The sequence below is a fragment of the Phasianus colchicus genome, chromosome 4, assembly GCF_987193195.1.
Source record: "Phasianus colchicus chromosome 4, bPhaCol1.hap1.1, whole genome shotgun sequence".
Classification (NCBI taxonomy): domain Eukaryota; kingdom Metazoa; phylum Chordata; class Aves; order Galliformes; family Phasianidae; genus Phasianus; species Phasianus colchicus.
In genome coordinates, this window is record NC_143439.1 from 9,284,580 (window position 1) to 9,304,703 (window position 20,124).

At 39.3% G+C, this 20,124-nt stretch overlaps 1 protein-coding gene across 16 annotated transcripts in view; it reads left to right on the forward strand.

Moving 5' to 3' along the window:
* The window catches only part of TTC29 (tetratricopeptide repeat domain 29), a 366,043-nt gene extending 348,479 nt beyond the window's left edge, over positions 1-17,564 (forward strand). For 15 of the 16 annotated variants that reach the window (XM_090138569.1, XM_090138566.1, XM_090138564.1 and 12 more), the window contains 2 exons: positions 16,836-16,926; positions 17,321-17,564. In XM_090138569.1, coding sequence (XP_089994695.1) covers positions 16,836-16,926; position 17,321 — 92 coding nt within the window. In that variant the 3' untranslated portion in view covers positions 17,322-17,564. Of the gene's footprint in view, positions 1-16,835; positions 16,927-17,185; positions 17,248-17,320 lie in introns of all 16 variants that reach the window. The other variant, XR_016465780.1, reaches the window with a different exon arrangement.
* Positions 17,565-20,124: the final 2,560 nt, after the last annotated feature.

The following is a 20,124-nucleotide window of genomic DNA, read 5'->3' on the forward strand; positions in this document are numbered from 1 at the left end:
TAGTACTGTGTCTACCGCTGTTCACAAATATTTTATTTATAAAAGCTATCCTCCCACAGGGCTGCTGCAGATGATCTGCAAGCTGAAGACTAGCCGGTAAACTTCACTTGCTGTAAGAAATGGTACTCCTGGCTTTGAACATCGGTGCTTGGGTTGGGACTTTTGGTAACAAAGTACTGAGTTCCCAATTTCAGTGTATGTAGCAAGGGATCTTCTCTGAAAGAAAATCTTCTCTGTCTCTTTACATTAGCATAGCAGATAGAATTAGTGGTTTTTTTGCAAGTTAAAAGAGCCATTGATATCTTGGAAAGATCAGCACTTGTGTGCCATCGTTTGTTATTAGCTTTTAAATGAAAGCCAAAGAGACGTTAATGCTCAGAAAACGTAAATATTAATATAATGAGTTTTAATGGCTAAAAATACCATGTTTAGAGAGTAAGGAAAACCTGGCATCGTGTACAGCAGGGGTAAATTAAGTCTGGCTTCAAACGGTGAACAATTGGAAGCATTTCTATTTAGATTTTTGTATCTTAACCCTTCTCTAGTCTCCAGGAATGATCCTGCTTTACTAGTAGTAGCATACTGGAAGAAAAAATACAGTAGTAAGCTAAATCAAAGCTCCATCTAGTTTGGTATCTGTCTAATGGTGGCTAACAGATGAGGAAAAGGGAGGAAAAGATGATAGTAATACTTCTGTCTGGTAACATCTCCACATTTTTGACAACCCGCAAGTTAGGGACTTCCTGACACAGAGCTTGAATGTAGATACCACTGTTTAATAGGTTTTTTGTATCGTCCATGAATTTCTCCTGTGTATTTTGAACTATTGCGTAACTTTGGCAGCTAAGGCATCTCGATGCAGTGAATTTCAAGGCCCAATTCTATCATTTGATGTTAGAATCAAATGGAAGGAAAAAAAAGCTTTCTTGAGTCTCTTCTAAGCCCATTGTTATGAAGTTTCAGTTCTTGCTACTCAATTTTTGTTCCATGAGAAACAGCAAGTCACAATTTCCCCTATCTTCGTGTGAAAACATAGGAGAGCATGTGCATCTCTTTATATCCTGTCAGTCATCTTTCTGTCAAGCTAATGCTTGCAATCTCCCTGTGCATAAAAGACTGTTTTCCACATGTGCATTAATTTAAAATTTATCAACACCAAATTTTATGTGGTACACTACTGCCCAGTTACGAAATCTTTTTGCAGTTCTTTGTGATTTTTATTTCCCTGTGTTATCATTTATCAGCTGCAGATTCTGTCACTTGGCTGTTTGCTATAGATCACTCTAGAATTTGCTACTGATTTGTCTTCAGAGTGAAATATCAGTCCATATATTCTTATCTTTATTTACTACTTTTAAGCAGTTATTAACCCAGAGAAAATATCTGATGCATTTTGGGAATCTAATTGGCCAGATAATATTCAGCCAGATCATCATTCATTCCTCAAAAGAAAAATAACCTCGTGAGACCTCTACAAACCTTATCTTGATATCTTATAACATTTTAAATCACCTATCTATCCTTAAATCCATTACTATAGTTGAAGCTAATATGTCTCGTGTGGGATTTTGATTTTTACTGGTCCCTCCTCCCACAGAATATTCTTGTTTTTCATTGACATCTAGTTCAGTACGTTGTATTATGTTGGTATAGAGGCTAATTTAAGTAATACCTATGTTTGTGTCCTTTAAACCTTTTAAGCAAATACCATTTTATTTCCAGATTCTTTTCTCAGTTTGCTCTCACACGCTTCCACTGGGATCTCAGTCTGAAACTGTTTCTCTCGTGCTTATCTAGGAAGCAGAGATGCTGATAGAGATCTCTGCTGGAGGTCTTCCTTAATAAATACAATTCTAGGAATGCATTTAGCCTTTCTGCTGTTATCTTTCATTACTTTAGTATTCCTTCTGTCTTCTTTTTTTTTTTTTTTTTAACAGAAAAAATATTTAGAAGAAGCATGCAGATATACTTATTCTACCTATTGCATTGTAAGAACACAGATAGAAATGGGAATAAGTGCAGTCTGTGGAGATGTGGATCCTGAAATCTGCTCATTTTTGTCTTCATAAAATGAGGCAATGGATCAAGTCATCATGCCAACATCCTGATATCGTTCAGCTCTTATATTTTAGCAAATTGTCTCCAGTATCTTGGTAATGTGAAAGTTAACATTAAGGTTAGAACAGGGTAGTCATTGGGTATTGTAGGCACAGTGATAGTGTTCTTAGATTGTAACAGGGAGCAGGCTTCTGTATCAGTGGCAAATGAGGATAGAGAGCAATTGCTCAACAGCTGTGTTTGTCTGTGCTATCCAAGGGGATTTCTGACAAGCAAGTGAGAATACGGAGGCTCCATTTTTGCTTTCAATTAAGAGCTATATTTTGGAGACTTCTGTGGCTTCTTACATGTTGGAAGTCCAGGGGAAGTCTTCACAGTAATAAGTGGTGGAGTACATCCTTACGTGGTAACTAAATACATTGTGACTTATTGTTTCTTCAATATATAGCCTTATTCATTTCTTGTTTGGAAGAAAAAAAAATTGCTCTGTTCTTCATTACCATTTCCACACTTCCTTCCTTTGCTCTTCTGTTCACGTTTTTGCTGTCTTCGGGGTTTTCTTCCATCTTTTTTCTGCATTTCTTTCCTCAGAGGGACTTGAGTCTTTACCCTCAGTCCTTTTCTCACAGCTGCAGCTAAATAATCAGAAGCAAAGTTAGTCCTGATAACAAAATGTTGTTCTTTGGTACAGAGATAACGTCCTAATCAAATTAGGATAGGAAGAAGCGGCTTGCTCTTCAAGAAACGTTGCTTTATGTTGTCTGCCAACTTAGGCAAGTACTATTGCATTAGTTATTGATTAGCCAGTGGAGGAAAAATTTGAACCTCTTTGAGAAAACAAATAGAGGAAATTGTTCAGAGAAGCTATCCTAGAAGAGGAGTTTGGAGTGCTTGAGTGTAGTGAAACCGTAGAAAACCATCAGTGATCAAAGAAGGAAAGATTTGTATCTTCTGAATGTTGTCCTTGTCACCCAAAAAGAGGCAAGGAAGACTTTGAAAGAAATTATAAATTCAGTTTGTGATCCTTCAGTCACTTTTTTTGGTTGGTTGTGTGATCTGCTATTTGTAAAGGAATCCCAGAATACCCTTGGCGTGTTTTGAAAACTTCAGAAGATGTGGCACGTCCTCTGCGGCATGTTGAGACGTAACCTTAGATTGATATTCCATAACCTTTTGTGTTGGTTAAGGCTGGGTCTGAAGCTATAAGGTGTCTTTGCTCTCAAGTTAGTTAAGTAGCACTGTAACTTAATAATTAAAGAATAAAAATAAAGAAGTAAACCAACCAGAGAGACATCCCTTTAAGCTTGCTGTTGTAAGTTCTGCATGCGAAGAAATATAGTGTCCCTTCCAAGTCACACCATGATTAGCAGAAATGGTTGTATACACATGTGATTGTGAGCACCTGTGGACATACTAATGAATAAAGACCAAGTTAGAAGACCTTTTCAAATTAAAGGATTATGATGACGTGAATAGATGTTTGTGAGCTGCTCACTGGTAGATGTAGGCCAGGAATTAAAGATAGTGACAAGTTGAAGAATCTTTTGAAATAAAGCATTAAATAAACTTTTGCTAAGGTAGGACTTAATACTTGGACACAAATTTAAGTTCACAAACTTTAAAATAATATCTCAATATCTCAAGCATTTCTTGATGCCTCATTCAGTTTTGGGAGATAAGCTTATTATTCCCTTCATCACTCCCTTTTATTCAAGATACTGACTTCTTCTGTCTTAACAGCATTGTCCTCGTTAACCTTCTGGGGTAAGGTCTTTTCACACTGGACAAAATTCTTGCTTCAAACATCCCCAAACCATATAGACAGTAAATAGTAGTTGTGTTTTTTCAAAAGATTTCTCACATTATTCTCACTGTAAAATAGCATGACACTTCATCTTTGAAGAAATTGCAATGGAAGTTCTATCATCTTTTCTCTCTAAAGTCTGTTTTAAGACAGCAGAGGTTCTTGTTAGTTTTTGTTGTTGTTGTTGTTGTTAGTTTGTTAGTTTGTTTTTTAAATAACATCTTTAGGAGTGAAGTTCAACTGTAATCTTAGTATAGCTGGGGAGAGATGGAACCCTTAGTGGTGAGTGCAATGTAAAAATCTTGACCCAAATTTTCATAGAGAATATCCAGATGTAGAGACAACATTGTGTTGAGTTCACTGTGTTTCAGATACCATTAATAGGCCACCCAGTGATTAATGAAGAGACTTGCAAAGTTCTGCAGTCCAGATTGAGCCCACATCTCAATGACTGTTTGGCAGTGATGCAGCACACGCTAATTTGCATGTGTCTTTGATTTGGTTGGATAGATATTTCCTTAGAAAACATATTAATTTTAAAATAATTAATTAGCATCGTCTTAGTCGTGTGATTGACCATAAACAGATTCTGATTGATTAGTGTAAATCTCCCATATCTCATAATTCAAGCTTCTCTACTGAAGTTATTTTTGAAATGCCAGTGCCGGTAGTCCGTGTCTGTAAATCTTTTCTTTGTTTTTGGAATTAAACTTCAGAGGAAGTTATAATAAAATACTCTGTTTTGTTACAGCATTACTTAAAAACTCCCAGGGAACTGAGCTTTAAATATTGTTCTCTGTAACATGTTTTCCCTATGAGACAGGAAAATCAATTTCATACAAAACCGTTCCACATAATAACTAATAGCGAAGCTGTTGTTCATTGGTTTTTTTTGTTTTTTTTTTTTTTTGCCATTGCTAACAGTAATGTGAATGTAAATATATATAAAAAGATGTGCATGAGAAGTCTATCCTTATTTAAAAGCTGAATTTAGTTAGTGTTCTTCTAGCTGACAGTGTCCTGGAAGAAAGCGGAAATCTTCTCCTTTCTGAATTCCCCATAGGTATCTAGAATAATGAATAGTAAGAAAGACTGCCCAAAATTTAGAAGTGTTGTAGCTGATGTGAAGATGTGTCTCAATGGGTGTAGTTGTTCTGGCCTGAATCAGGTAACATTAGCAATAACGTTATAAATAATGCATCAAAACAAGGCCTTCAGAATGCCTCAGAGTCTCTTGGTCTGTGTGAGTCACTCACACATTGCTGGTATTTGATACTATCTAATCTGACCCTTCTTTGTGGCCGCACCCTGATGTTACGGAAGAGTAAAAGCAGAATTAATCCCGGTGGAACATTGCAAATAACAGGGCTGTTGCTGGGATTGTGCTTTTGGGAAAGATTCAGATTGTTCAAGTTTTATTCTTGGTTTATGCGTTACTGTGAACTTCATCCATCTTGTTGAGGTGAGGCTGTACAGTTGGACGGTGTCAAATGGTGATGAGTAGTCTGAAGGAGCAACTTTTCTATCTGTCTTCTGTGCACCGGTAAAAGGAAATCGAACCTTGCTGCCTCAAAAGCCATTCTGATTCCATGCCTTGCATTTAAACTGTTCTACTTTTCTAAGAGTAGCTCTAACTAGAAACCTCTTCCAGGAAATATTTGACTATGCCATCTTATGCAAATTTGAGAAGATGCTTGGTGGGGATTAGAGGTTGGATTGAAAAGTATACATATAAATATATAAAACTTATATAAAAACTTTTATATATATATATATATATGATGGGCATCTTTTGTATCAATCAAAAAATGGAAGAGAGCATTCTTTTTTTTTTTTTTTTTTTTAAGAATATTGCTTATTTCCTTTGCCCTCTGGAGGGACGAATGCCATGCAGAATAAATACCACTAATAATGGTAAAATTGGCATACGTACCACTAAGATGCACAGATATATATGCAGATTTGGATTATTATTAGGAAACTAATTATTGTAAAATATATTATTTGTGTTTTAAACACTTATTAATGAAGAATACTCCTGTTAAAACAAATACGTAGTTAGAGGTCTTAACTGGAACTACAACACTCAAAAAACAATATTGACTTTGTTTTCAGTTTTTTCAATTACACAAACCTGTGAGTAGTTCAAAAATGTTTAATTTAATTACTATTGAAATTTAGGTCAGTGACCAAAAAGGACACCTTGTGTAAAAGTGTACTGCAGCTTCCCCTAAAGAAAGAAATATTGGGCTGATGAAAGCAACCTATAGAGAATGTGAAATAACAGCCAAGTGCTGTCATTTTAGGAAGGTCTGTTCATAGATGTGCAAGTTTTATTTCACATTGTCCTCGCCCTTCTCAATAATAATGACTGATAGCCTCACTTTTTGATTTCCCAGCTTTTAAGAGTATATTTTTATTTATTTTTTATGACCAACCTTACACTTGTTAAATGTAATTTTTGCTTTATGTAACATAAAAAAAGAGCACATCTGCAGTATGCTGTCCCATGAATTAACAAGAATGACTGGACATAAGACAGGAAATCCTTTAAAAACATATGTTCACATTAAATATCTGGGCTATCTCAGTAAAGGAGGTCTTATGGGGTCATTTTTGATGCAGTGCAAGTAAACCATTTCTGCTCTCGTGAAATAGTTTCTTTCAGGTTTATATCGAGCTTGTATAAAGGCACATTACATAAATAAGGGCTTAGTTTGTACATTAGTCTTTTACATCTTGGATTCTTACTAAATCCTTGTTTTTAGCATCTTGATGCTTAAGAGAGATTGATTTCTGCTACATATGTTTATAGTGGTTTTTTGGTATGTCTGGGATTGAAAACAAAATTAACACGCATAATCAATTTTCTTAGAATTAAAAAGGATGCTCGTATACCTTTCCTTACATTCTTGTGAAGGAAAAAAAAAAGAAAGAGACGTGATAATAAAGAAATTGATTTGTTCAATCACAGGGTATAAATACATTAGCCCTGGGAAAGAGCCTTCCTCTAAGAGCTTTAGCTGCCCAATCTCACTTGTGTGGCACAAAATAATTTGCATTTTTAGAGAAATTTCATGTCTTTTGTGAGCTCCAGTGAAACATGAATAAATTGCTTTCTTTCCTCTTTTCTGATCTTATAAAGCTGAATCCATTAGGGGCTGAGTCAAACACTAATGAAAGAAAGGCAACAACTGAGATGATGGAAACCCTGGATTAGGTTTCTTAGTAGTCCAAGCCCAGCTGTCATGGCCCACGTGTCAAGTTAGTGCTCTTTGGGGAGGCCTGACAGTACATACAGATGTTTTTTTTTAACTGCTTTGTTACAACAAGCCTTCCAAGCAGCTAGGAATTAAACAGAGAAGCAAAGATTAAGAATTAAATAGAGCCACGGCAAGCAGTTTGCCGGAGAGCTTTGCGGTCAGGCAAGGAAACTTCTCCAATGCTGCCAACCCACTGTCGCCTGCTTAGCAGCTTTGTTGTGACCTCCTCGCTCCTCTGTGCGTGCTGAAGTGGCGATCTCTGGAGGTGCCTCACTCTGCCCCAGAAAAGGTACGATGGCACAGGCAGAGAGAGGGTTCCCAGGACGGTAGTAGGTTGGTATCATCTCAAGTACCACGTTCACTTTATTTAGTGTTGCAGAAATGGTCAGTTACAAAACACATCTCATTATGAGAATAGGTACCAGGAGGAATAAATAAATAAATAAATGAGGAAAAAGTCTGTGAGAGTCCATCTCAGATCTGTGCCATGGGGAAAAATTCCTTTCTTAAACCTGAGCTTTGTATGACTTCTATGACACCCTCTAGGAAGGCACTTCAAACTGGCAGGAATGGCAAATGAAGTTGTGTCTGCCACTACTTCCACCAGTCCCTTTGAGAGGGACTGGGCTGTCAATGAAATCTTTCCCTCAACAATCTGACCTATGGCAGCAATAGAGAAAGAACTGATTCCTCTTCTCCCTTTGCACTGTGATTTTGGGGGAAAGGTCTGGATGAAATTTGGTTGTCTGTCTCTGTTCTCCCTCCACCCATTTTTCCCTATAGCACTCTAAGTCTCTGCCATGCAGCCAGTGTCACTCAGTGCTTTTCATCCTGGACTCACCACTCGTCAGTCGGAGATTGGAGGGTCAGGGTGATATCTTTTACTTTAGGAGGGCTTGAGTTTGTCTGGTGGATGTTTCTAAGCTCTGCATTGATTAGTATGGCATAATTCAGAGTGAATTTGAAGCTACTGAAGTAAAATATTTTTTTAAAAAAGATCTGTTTTGAAACAATCTGGCATTGCTGGCCTAACCATGCTGACTTCAGGGGTTGTTTGACTTTAGTATCCGGCCCAGAGTAGCCAGAGCATTTATTTTTAACTTCTGGCTTCTACTTACACATTCTTAAAAATCTCTCTGGTTCTATAACTTTCCAAAGTAGCTCACAAGTCTTAGACTGACTGCTAATAAAGCAGAAAAATCCATTTCCATTTTTCAGCATAATCTTTTTTTCATGTGAATCTATTTCTCATCAAAAGAACCAGATGACTGGTCTGAAAGCTGAAGATCTCTACTTGTCTGTAAGGAGACAAGAAGACGAGCCTTTCAAGTTGTCCCATGCTATCTGAAAGAACATGGCCATAAATCCAAAAACTGAGAGAGAGAAACCGAACACTCAACATTGCTTTGACCAACAATTTGTTGGTCCAGCTGTTCCCAACATCTGGGAAAGAGAATTAGACCTGATCTCACTCTGCTGGTAAAATCAGCAAAGAAAACCGATGGGGAAAGTTTTTTGTTGACGGGACACTGTGCAACCATACATGAGAGATATCTCACATATGTTATATCCACGTTGCCATATATAAATGCAAGGACTCTGCATAAATATAGACCTTAACTTCCAGCAGCTTCATTATTTCTTATTTGTAGTACAGTGGTACTGTAGACTTGGATGATAGTTGGGCTTCATTTGAGTTGGATATTCTGCAGTGATGCTACAAACAAAGGGCAGTATGAAACTATGACGATGCTCAGCTGCAGAGAAAGGTGTTGCCTTGATGAGAGCTGTGTGATTAATATTAAAATATATATACGTTGTTTGAGCCTTTTGCAATAGAGCGTATGAGGGTAATGTGGTAGTTTGATGGATATTTATGGGCAGCATGGGAGGCAGTCTGAAGAATGCCTCCACACAAAATTCAGAAAGTAGGCAAAGCAGCCTTTGGGCTGGACTAGAAGGAAGGGAGAGAGGCCTTGTCTCCTGTCTAGCTTCCTAGCAGCACACTTCTGCCTGGGCAGCAGCCAAGGCTTCCACAACAAGTAGCTGCTCTACCACCTTTCTGAGGGCATCTTCACAATAATGGGGAATTTGTGGAAAAGCAATTCAATTCAATTATTTCTACCCTTGTATGCATTGATCTGCTCCAAGAACGTTGTGCGCTTAGTGATTGCCTTCACCTACGTATGGGTTTCTGCTTGAAGTTAGAGAGACACTTTTTAAGAGAGAAGTAGGAGCACATTGTGTCAGTCTTAGAGGAGGACTTTAGCTGTTGCAGGGAATGATTTTATCTCCAGAAAGCCCCAGTGACAAGAAAATGGATACTTCCATGAGGGAATTTGTATCTTCTTTTAAAAAACATACCCTTCCAGATGCTTCCCCTACATTTCCTCAGCCTGAGAGGATGTGCTCATGCCTAAGATGAGTTAGTGTATGTAAAGCTGAAGTCAAATAGGGAGAAAAAAGTGTCCCTGGCATCCTCGCTTTTTCTGTAGCAGATGCATTGCGAGATTTTCTCTGCTTCACTGGCTTGGTGTTTCTGTACCCAGAAGATACCTTTGGCTAAGCTCTTGGAGGACAGTTTCTCATGGAGATAGAGAAGGGAAAAAAAAAAAAAAAACCACATGCTTTAATGAGGCCTCAAATAGTAAAGAGTTTGTGAGGCACTAGGCAGAGCAGTCACTGGAGATGCTGAAATAAAGTCTCAACCATTAAAAAGTACTCTTACATATAGCTGTAGAAGATTTAGGTAATCCTTCAGAGACAGCACCAAACTAGAATGTAGAGAATGAGATCTGCAGAATGGGAGATCCTCAACAAAATTACATACAGCACTCATGTCAAAATACAGAGGTAAGAGGAAAAAGAATTAAAATCATAGATAGCTCTAATCAGAGACATCCAGAACTGTATTTGAACTTCAGTATGCCAAAGGCACGTAATTAAGCAGGTGGAAGTGTTTAAGTAACCTGAGCTTTGCCTCCCTTTGGGACACCTTTGAGGAGCCTGAATTTCAGAGAAAGGGGTGCTAGGTGCTTTCTAATAGCCAGATCCTTTGAAGATGCGTCAGGCTGCATATTCAGAAATAAATATCACACACTGAGCTCCTCCTATTTTGCTCAGTGGGTAGATGGTGTTTATAAAAAGGACAGTCATGAACTGTCCTGCTACCTTGTCTTGCAGTTTTTAATTGGCCTTTGGAACAAGTATGTGGGGGAAGGCAGTGAGAATTTCTCAGTGTACTGACTTGGGTGACTTCACCTTAGAGTCGTTGCTGTGTCTGAAATCTATGTTGAATTGTATTTTACTCATTTAGGGAGTACCTGTTAAACGTTGCTTTTCTTTAAAATGAACTTAGCAGTGGTAATTCTGCATAAATACTGAGCACAGATAGACTTCCTTCGTTATAACTATTATATTGTCTCAAACATCAGTCCACTATCCTTTTCTTTGCCTTTTGCAGTGAGTTTAGATTTAATTCATAACTCTGAAGATGTGTATTATAATGTCTGTGTGTATATCATTAAGATGTGCACATTTCTGTATAAAGAAATATCTTCCAAAAAAGGTGGCAGAAATTCTACAGGAATATGAAATACCACTTCTACGAGCAAGATAAGGATTGAGTTTCATAAGGAGTTCTGAGTAGCTTTTGGACTCTCACTTTGGTGGTGGCTCACTATTCTCAGCAGAGATAGAAGTAGTGGCAGTGTTTTTATGCTGCCTTTATTTTCTTTCCTCGCCAGCTCCTCAGCACAGGCAGGGCTCAGTTGGCATCTGCCACAAGACTGAGGGCCTTCACTTTGCTCAGAGCTTTGTTGTCCCAGGGACTTCTCCCAGGGCTTATCCAGTCTTTAGGAAGGAACAAGTGGGTTCCAGCTGTGATCTTGAGGGGTGAAAGCAAAGAAGTCTTTCTCTTGGTCTTCTGGCAAATCTCCTCAGCACTGTGGAAACTTTGTTTAACCAGCTGGACAGACTTTCAGCCTGCTTTGAAAACTTTGCCTTAGATTGAGAAGGCTTAAACATTGTAAATCTGAAACAGCTTCCTTAGTTTCTCCCAAATTTGGTCTGGAATATAGCCAGAGGCGAGATGCTGTATTGAAATTTAAACTCATAGTTTGGATTTCATATGAAATTTGAAAATTTGGTAAAACTACTAACTAAAGATTGGCAGCTATTTTTCTGAGAGTTCTTCATTTGAAATGACCATCTCGATGGCAGTTTTCCAAAGATGATTTTTCTGTGTCACCCTAATTTCCGTATAATTCTCGTGACTTAACTCTAACATCCATATAGGAAAAATACACTGTCTTATTTTGGCTTTGAGAAAATACATTTTTGATGGCCTACAAGTAAAAAATCTGACATGCTAGAGTTGTTATTTAAAGTGTATACTCAACAAATGGTTTGTGAAGAAGATGCCGCTATGTTGTATTGCCACATAAGAGGAAGAGTAACTTGTCTGAGGGTGACTGAATATGAGGAAGTAAATGACAGAACTTATTAGGAGGGGAAAAAAATCACATTCCCACTTAAATTTCTTATCCAAGCATAAAAATCCCTTCCACAGGTTGCCGTAGTCTAAGTAGGCTCTTTAAAATAGCCTACAATAAATTCCGTTTCTCATTCATAAACCTACCCGCCTATAAAGCCCTTTTTTCAGAAAAACCCACCTGTTCAATATGCCTCCTGTAGTTCATTTAAATCTCTCATTCGTACTCATAAAGATTCATTCGTTGCTGTAAAAAATGCGCATGATATACTGAAAAGAGGACCAACTCTAGCTTTTACAATTTCGATTAAACAACTTCGTCTGATAAAAGAAGCGGTTTCATTCCTAGCTGGGCCATGAGCCCTGAGGGTCTTGTTTGCATGCCTTTATTTATCTTTGCCAAACTGTCCTACAAGGATCTGAAAGCCAAGTGAACCAAGCTGACTAAATTTTTTCTCTCCATCTGCCTGCTTGCAAAGACTGATGCTAGCACAGGCACAATTGCACTGAAGCAAAAGCCCATCCCTAAACTTACTCTAAAATGCAATTGGATGATCCGTCCTTTTCTCAGTCCCACCTTCTAACCTTTCTAATCCAGAGAGCTCATCTCTTTTACACGTGGCTCCTACGAATGCCTGTGATTAGTAATGACTGTGATTCATTAGCCTGTGCTGTTTGCGTTGTTTCCCCAGTGGGAGCATTTACTGTCTAGGGATAGCCCGTGATTACTCTGCCTTGTGGAACAGTAAGATGCTTTCAATCTAATGTGCTGTCCGTGTTTTAGCATAAAATAATATTAAGGCATCCACATAATGGAACTGTCTGAAGATTCATTTTATTAAGCAGTGAAAGAAAATGTGTGTGTGTGTGTGTGTTTGTATGTGCAAGGGAAATATCATCAGCAAATCTTTTTCACCAGAAAGGTAATTTCAGTAGGTGTTTCACTTAAAGACACAGCTATATGGTGGTGATGTTCTTTGGGTCTGAGGCTGAAAAATACTTTATAGCCAACATCTAATTTGGCACAATTAGCTTACTCGAATCACACACGGCCTATTCAAAACAGGGGAAAAAAAGAAAACAGAGGTAGGATTACTGTATGTATTCCATTTTGCACATTTTTATTTTAAAAGCAATCTACTTTCAAGTACAAAGCTGCAGTGCTCTTAAAAGATTACTATTTCAAGTTGCTTCACATACCTTAACAGAGCATGTAACCTTTTTGCATTATATGATCAACTTTTTGACAGTGCAGGGCCAGCACAGCTAATGGAATAATAGCCTGCAGGGTCCAGCTAAATGATATACGAATATAATCAACCTTTGTGATGACTATTCAAAAGTAATCCCTTTAGCTTTCAACTGCAACATATATTTCAACCAGGCGAGGCCATATGAAGAAAATCTCTGCAGACTCCACTGATACAATATGGCCTTCATATCCCCACAGTGTGTTTGCTGCTCACAGTGAGTTTTAAATTTAAGGTAATGGCCACTGTATATTCATGTGAGCATAGAACAATACCTTTGATTTGTTGGAGAAATGTAGCATTAGCTACCAAGGGCCCTATTCAGTAAACTTTGACACAACCCTTATATATGGTTTACTGCTTATGCTAAATGGAATACGCCTGATAAATATGCTTTGCATGCCCAAATTGTACAAATTCATTAATCTTTATATTCATAAAACCTCCGAGTACAACTGCCTTCCTTTCAAGAGAACCTAGTCAGCATGCGTGGCTAAACATGTGGGCCCAGACAGCTCTTAAAACAATCGTTGCATCACTCTCAGCTTATTGAGACAGAAAAAACAGGAAAACCTTCTGCAAGGGTGGGACGTGCCTATGTTGTTGGCTGTCCTATTATTTGCTCCTGCAGTTTTATTCCTACCTCATTACATCATACTACAGATTATATAACTGAAAACAGCTGCACGACCTTTAAAAACGCAAGTAATTTTTTAATGACAATAATGGATCACTGCTCATCACTTGCATTACGCTGGCATGATAATGTACCATACCCATCAAATCACAGCGAGGGTATAAAGGGTACAGTGAAATTTTCTTTCTCTCCCTCCCTTCTGGGACAAAAATACAGTGTTAGGTAATAGCAACCCTGAATACATGAAATCCATTGCATCAAAGGAAAAGAGATGTAACAAAAACACGGTATTGCTTTAAATGACTTCTCTTGCTTATACAGAATAGTAAAAGTTCGCTCACATTAACAGCATCTGCAAATGTTTTGTTGCATGCATACGTACCTATATGTATGTAAAAAAACACATTGCTGACTTTTGAAGCATTGTATTTTAAAATTTTATGCCTCTTGAGCTACAGGGAATAAGCAGGGGAGGACATAGACTTCCTCCTGTTTGTATGCAATGTCACTTGAGCCCACAGCCGTTAGGAATCCTTTGCACACTGCAGCAAGGAGTTCCACCAATGTGTCAGCCACGCACAAAGAACTTCTACTCTGTCTTCAAGCCCACCAGCCGCTGCTTTTGTTATATCTTACTTCATTCTTTTATTGGAAGAAATGGTGAAAAATGGTTTCTGCATCACCTTCTGCATGTTACTCTCATTCTTGCTTTTCTTGTCGTCTCCTCAAAATGTTGCCTTACTCTTTTTTCAAAGAATTTTCAGCTCACTTCCTCAGTTTGTGGAGCTTTTCAGTAGAGTTCTGGTTCTGAGTGTTTTCTCATCTCATGAGCCCTCGATCTCAGCAACGCAGGTGTTGTCCATTTTATTTATAACCTTTTGAGATTAGGTTGCCTATAATGTCCTGTCCTCTAAGTCGTTGATCATCGTAGCTTAAGTCTTTGTAGCTGAGGCTTTTATTATTTTCTGTGACTTCTCACTAATTATATTCTGAGAAGGACTTAGGGTTCTGCTTAGCTGTTCTCCTAGGAACATAATGAAATAACAAGGTTTTTAGAAGTATAGCAGTCTCTACACAGACACACGCAAACAGCAAAAACAACAGAGATGCCAATTCTAGTTGCACTAAAGATTTGACCAGACAATTTTAATTATGTTTTATCAACAGCACTGATAGTGTGTCAAGAACATCCTATTATGATTAATTATATTTACGTACTATTAATACATATTAATGTTTATCTCTGCATTTTACCCAACACGAAGAGATAGAAGGAGAATGCTTGATGGTGTGAGCTGTGGTGGTATACATGTATTACCATTATGAATATGAGATGTTTTTATTGTCCCCAAATAGCAGAAAACTGCCAAGAAAACATTTATGGCTCAGTATTCCATCAGTTATCCTTGATATGCTTCGTATTTACTGAGAGGGTAGAACTGTTAATCAGGCAGTAACAGTTTGGTGTCCAAGTGCAAAGGCAAAAGGCCGAAGGGTGCGTGAGAATAGCAATTTCTGCTATAATTCCCCATCTATCACGTGCACCTCTCCGCTGTTTCTTTGTATGCATCCGTTTATGGAAGATACGTCACTGATAGAGACACACTTTCATGTGTATTTCATTATGAATACGTCTATCCTTTATGCATGTAATCACATTTTTGGTTTGAGTTACACACCACTCTTGCATCAGTCTTTCATGGTTGAGATACGGAGATCTTTGTATTCAGTTAGAGTTGGTTGGTTGGTTGATGGATTGGATTGGATTTTGGTGTTTTGTTCGATTTTTTTTTTTTTTTTTCCCACATATTATGCTGGCAAAAGTATTGCCATTGATGTACTTCAGGAGTGGTTTCAGAAGATGTTACCTGAATAACTACGTGGCTAAATACTGAGCGAACCTCTAAGGTATTGCCCTGGTACAAAATGAGATTTCATCTGATAACTTATGCTAATTCTCAGATAATCATCATACATGTATTTATCCCATTCTTATTTGCATACGAGTATGGGTGAAGTTCTAGTTAAAAATTATGCATAATAAAAGCCCATGATATAACAAAATATAAACTTTGTTGAGTTTTGAGACATAGTTTACACCTATTCCAAACTTTGCATTGAATGTTGCTTTCTATCTCCGTTGCAACAGTATAAATATTTTGGAAATGCATTAAATTAGGGTGCTATGTAGGAACCACTGCCTGTAAGGCAGAGTCCAGTTTTAGACATCACACTGCAAAAAGATAGAGACAAATAAAAGGGATCCAGCTAAGAATAATGCAGAGGTTAGAAGAGAAATATTCAGGAGACTGCATTTGCTTATCCTTTAAAAATAATAATTATTATGATTAGAGGAAGGAAAATAGTCCTTAAATGACTAATAAGTTGTTGTGAAAGAGAACAGCATTTCTTTTTAATTCACGTCTATCAAAAGTAGAACAAGAAAAGAGATCAGCTTTTCTTGCAATAAATATTTCTCCTCGGTAGTAGGGAAGAAACTGGGCTATAACACTGTGAAGCGCTGAACCAGAGAGATTCAAAACGTTGTGAAAGAGCCTTCATCAGTAGGCTTTGAGAACAAATTTGATGAATACGTGTCAGTAACGGACTAGATATACGTGCACTTTGTTTGTTTCAGGATGTGAACCCATCAGTAGTTTCCCAAACAGGATCCAGTCCCCCAGGGATGGCATGGCTGTAACTAAGCAGAGGGAGGTGTGCTGCTGGGGGTCACTGGGAACAGGGCAGGAACCTCAGCCCAGAAGCGGGAGTTTGGTGCAGGAATGGAGCAAGGGCTGAGGATCACAGGCCGTGGGGTCAAGGGAAGCGTCTGGCTGGCAGTAATGGTGGAATCGAGCAATTGCCTTGCAGCCAGCTGCTGTTTTGACTATGTCCCATTAGGAGTACACTGCTCAGAGATGGCAGCCTTTCTTATCCAAATTCCTCACCCTGTTCTGCCTTCTGCACTTTTGTCCTAGACAGTCCTCTGGCTGCCATGCCATCTTTCAGTGCTGTCTTTGATGTCACCCCCCAGATACATCTTGGTTGTTGGCTCTCCAGGTGTTCCCACCTGGACGTGTCCCACAAAACCAGCCCCACTCTGAGAGCCAATGCTCTGGAGTGCCAGAAGAAAAGAAGGTCCCATCAGTAGTGTGATTCAGAGTCTGTATTTTACGTGGCTCACCTCACTTGTTGTCCAGGCTTACCCTCTCTTGTGACTTTCTACTTGGTTACATATTTTTGAAATCAACTTTCTAAGCTACTACCGTTAATAGGAATATTGTGAGCCTGAAAAACTAACATGTTTTTGTTTGTTTGTTTTTAATAACAGAGCTCGGTAGAGAAACAAGCCCATGTGAGCCTCCTCCAGAAACGAGCCCCTGTGAATCTCTTCCAGAGACCCCAATTCTAGATCGTTCCTGGTACAGTATTTGCTCTTAATCCATGTTCTTTTTAACAACATTGTGATTTTTCACAAAATGTCATTGGTACCAAAATTTAACCAGATTTTGGCAGCCAACTGCACATCAACTGTTGTCCTGTGCCTAAATAACAATATTTTTCCTGCTCGTAAGTAAGCAAATTTGCGTTTCCTTCACTTTTTTTTTCTTATTTTTTTACTGTTTTCCCTGGTTTTAGAATTCAATTGCTTTTGATCATGTAGTTGCTTTTAATTTACAGAAATAAGCCTTTGAGACAGAAGCAAATCTGTTAACTAGATGCTGAAGTCAGACATAAAATAGGTAGGTATGCATACAAGCAGTGCGCATAAGCTTACAACACTTTCCCTTTGTTATTTCTTATTTTTCACTATAGAAAACACCTGCTTACTTACAGCAAAGCTGATAGGTGAACGTCGTGAGTTCAGGAAGATCTCCGGAAACTCAGGCAACAAAGTGAAAACGCTGGTGGAAGTTTTGTTGTTTAAGTAGGAGCACGTTGTTGCAGTATAAATATCTGTTAGCTCTAAGTCCTTATATGACCAATGTCATATGTGTGGCTCCACATTTATATCAAAAATAGCTACTGTCATTGAAATAAATGCAAAAGGAAAGAGTAACATAGAGCAACGTGCTTGTTGTTTGTGTCACTTACTGTTTTTCAAAGTGTTGAGATAGCAGGCATCCTATATGCCTGCTGAAGTGCATGGGAACCCAAGGTTCTCAGTGTGCTGGAAGATCACTTTCTAAATGTCTGGATATCTTCTTTTACTCACAAATTATCGCCCCATTCAGATAAAATAGACTCCAAGCATGTGGCCATTCTACTCCTTGCAGACTGTATCAAAACAAAGACTTGCCAAACGTATTATAGCAGATCAGTCTCTGAACTGTTCTGAAGTGGTAATGCTGATGCATTTAAAATCTGTGTAATGAGGTGTGGTATCTGAGACCTGGAAATGAAAGCTGCTTTTGGATTTTGGTAGGTTTCACTGTGCACGTATCTGATGGCATTGGCTACTGATTCCTAGCAGAGGGAAATATTGTCCTCAGGAAGGATTGTGTTGATAATTATGAAAAGCATGTTTTCTAACCATTAATAAGGTATATCTTGAAGTATTTTTTTTCCAAAATGGTGTCTTGTTTGATAGTGTATCTCTATAATACCTCTATATTTTCCACACTCATGCCCATAGGTGAATAGAATTTATGTGCTGTTTCTTGAAGACAAATAAAACTTGTTAATGAATATTTCCATGTCTGAGTCTTCTTTTGACACAGATGTGTCAGACAGCCTTGAGACTAGAGCAGCTTCCAGGCACGGCTGATCTGGATGAGACCTAAGCAGAGTGAGTCCCTACCTGAAGACTCTGGGAGATGATGTGCGCGTGCAGCCCTGGAAGAATCACTCCATTCTTTGTAATCAGACAGAGGGGAAAAAGTCTAAATTTCTAGCAGCTATCCAGTCTCCACGTCAGCTCTGTAGATGGGCCATCTGTAGTATGGGGAGACGGAAAGACAGCAAAAACCAGACCTTCAGCAGCATGTGGAAGACCCAGGAGTCTGGTCTGGGGACTTACCGCACTTAGGAGGGGAGCAGCAACAGCTCCTGGCTCCTGCTCAGCTTTGAACTGAGAGGTAGGCCTTGTCCCTGGGAGGTAGCTTCTTGAAATACCAGCTTTCCTGACTGAACAATCTCATATGAAGAGGTACAGTAGCTCTGAAAGGCTGCTACCCCCAGCACTGACCTATTCTGTCGCGGAGCATTGCAGCCCCATCTTCTTGAGGGACTTGTGAACGCACTGCTCCATCTGGCCACAGGATCTCTGTTGGCATTTGGATTACTTGAATCTGGACTTAGCTACGTTTCTAAAAACATCCTGCAGGAGCTCTCCCCAAAGCAGTGTCTGCTGTTATTTTCTCTCGTTCTCTTTCATAAGAGCTCTCTGCCTCCCGGCTCCTCAGCTCGGCTGAATCAGGAAATCAGCTGCTCTCTTTCCACGCGACATCACTGTGTGCTCTCTGGGCAGGTCAGCTGGTGCCGTGCTCACAGTGCAGATGAAAAGTGTTTGTGATAAGGGAGGTTCAGGATCACCTGACTTCTGACTCCTGCTCTTTCACAGCAGCCCCTTCAACTTTTGCGTTCTGAACTGCGGAGAGCTTTTATATCCACCAAGCCGTGTTGCTCTCAGAGGAGCTTTGTATTAGATATTAGAATATTTGATGAATGAGAGCTTTTGCATTTACATCACCCATTTCCAGCCTCTGTTGTGGCAGGGCACTATCACCAGAGCATTTGCATTTTGCAGTGCATTTGGCAGAAATGGCTGAACAACCGCCCGAGATGGGGACAGTTGTGCAGAAAGATGCCAGGATTTATGGCACCTTGAATCCTTCCTGTCATTCTGAAATGCAGCACTAACAGGCAGCATCCAGCTGCTGCTGCTGTAGGTGCTGCTGGTTGTGGCCACTCACCTGATTCAGTTTCTAGGTTTTTTTTCCTCTTTCTTCCTGCGTTTAGAATCACAGGACTGTGGAACCTGCCTAGAGAATTGCTTTCCAAATCCACCTCTGCCGAAGGAGATAAAAACTAAGCTGAGAGCGCATCTGAAATAAAAGAATAAAAAGCTAAACAAACATATTTGCAAGAAGCATGCTTTCCTTAGTCACCGCCTGTGTTCTCCCCAAGTCCTCCATCCTGCTGTAGGGAGCTACTGTGTTTCCATCAGTGAGACGATGCGTTTCATCCGAAAGCTGCTGGGTTTAATCTCACCATCAGATGATGTGATTCATTTCTGCAGTCCCTGTTGCACATTTCTTAATATCAGACAGGAGTGAAATATCTTCAAGACTGGGAGTGGGAGCTGAGTTGACTATTTTTTTTCAGAGGAAAAAGATGCTGGAAATATATCGCCGTCTTCATCAGCTGGGAGAGCAGCGAAACCAAGGGCAGGCTCCTGAGCTGCATGCAATGAGCTTGTCAGGACTGAAGTGGGCTTCCACACCCCGAGTGACAGCCCTCAGGGTTCTGCCATACAGCAGGTGTCTCTCGGAGCACTGGAGCAGCTGTAGCAACCTGGGGATGGCTGTATTTATCCATGGCAGGGTGGAGGGGGCCTGGACCCCCTGGTTCCCCCTCACAAATTCAGCCTCCCCGTCGCAGACCAGGGATTCTGAATT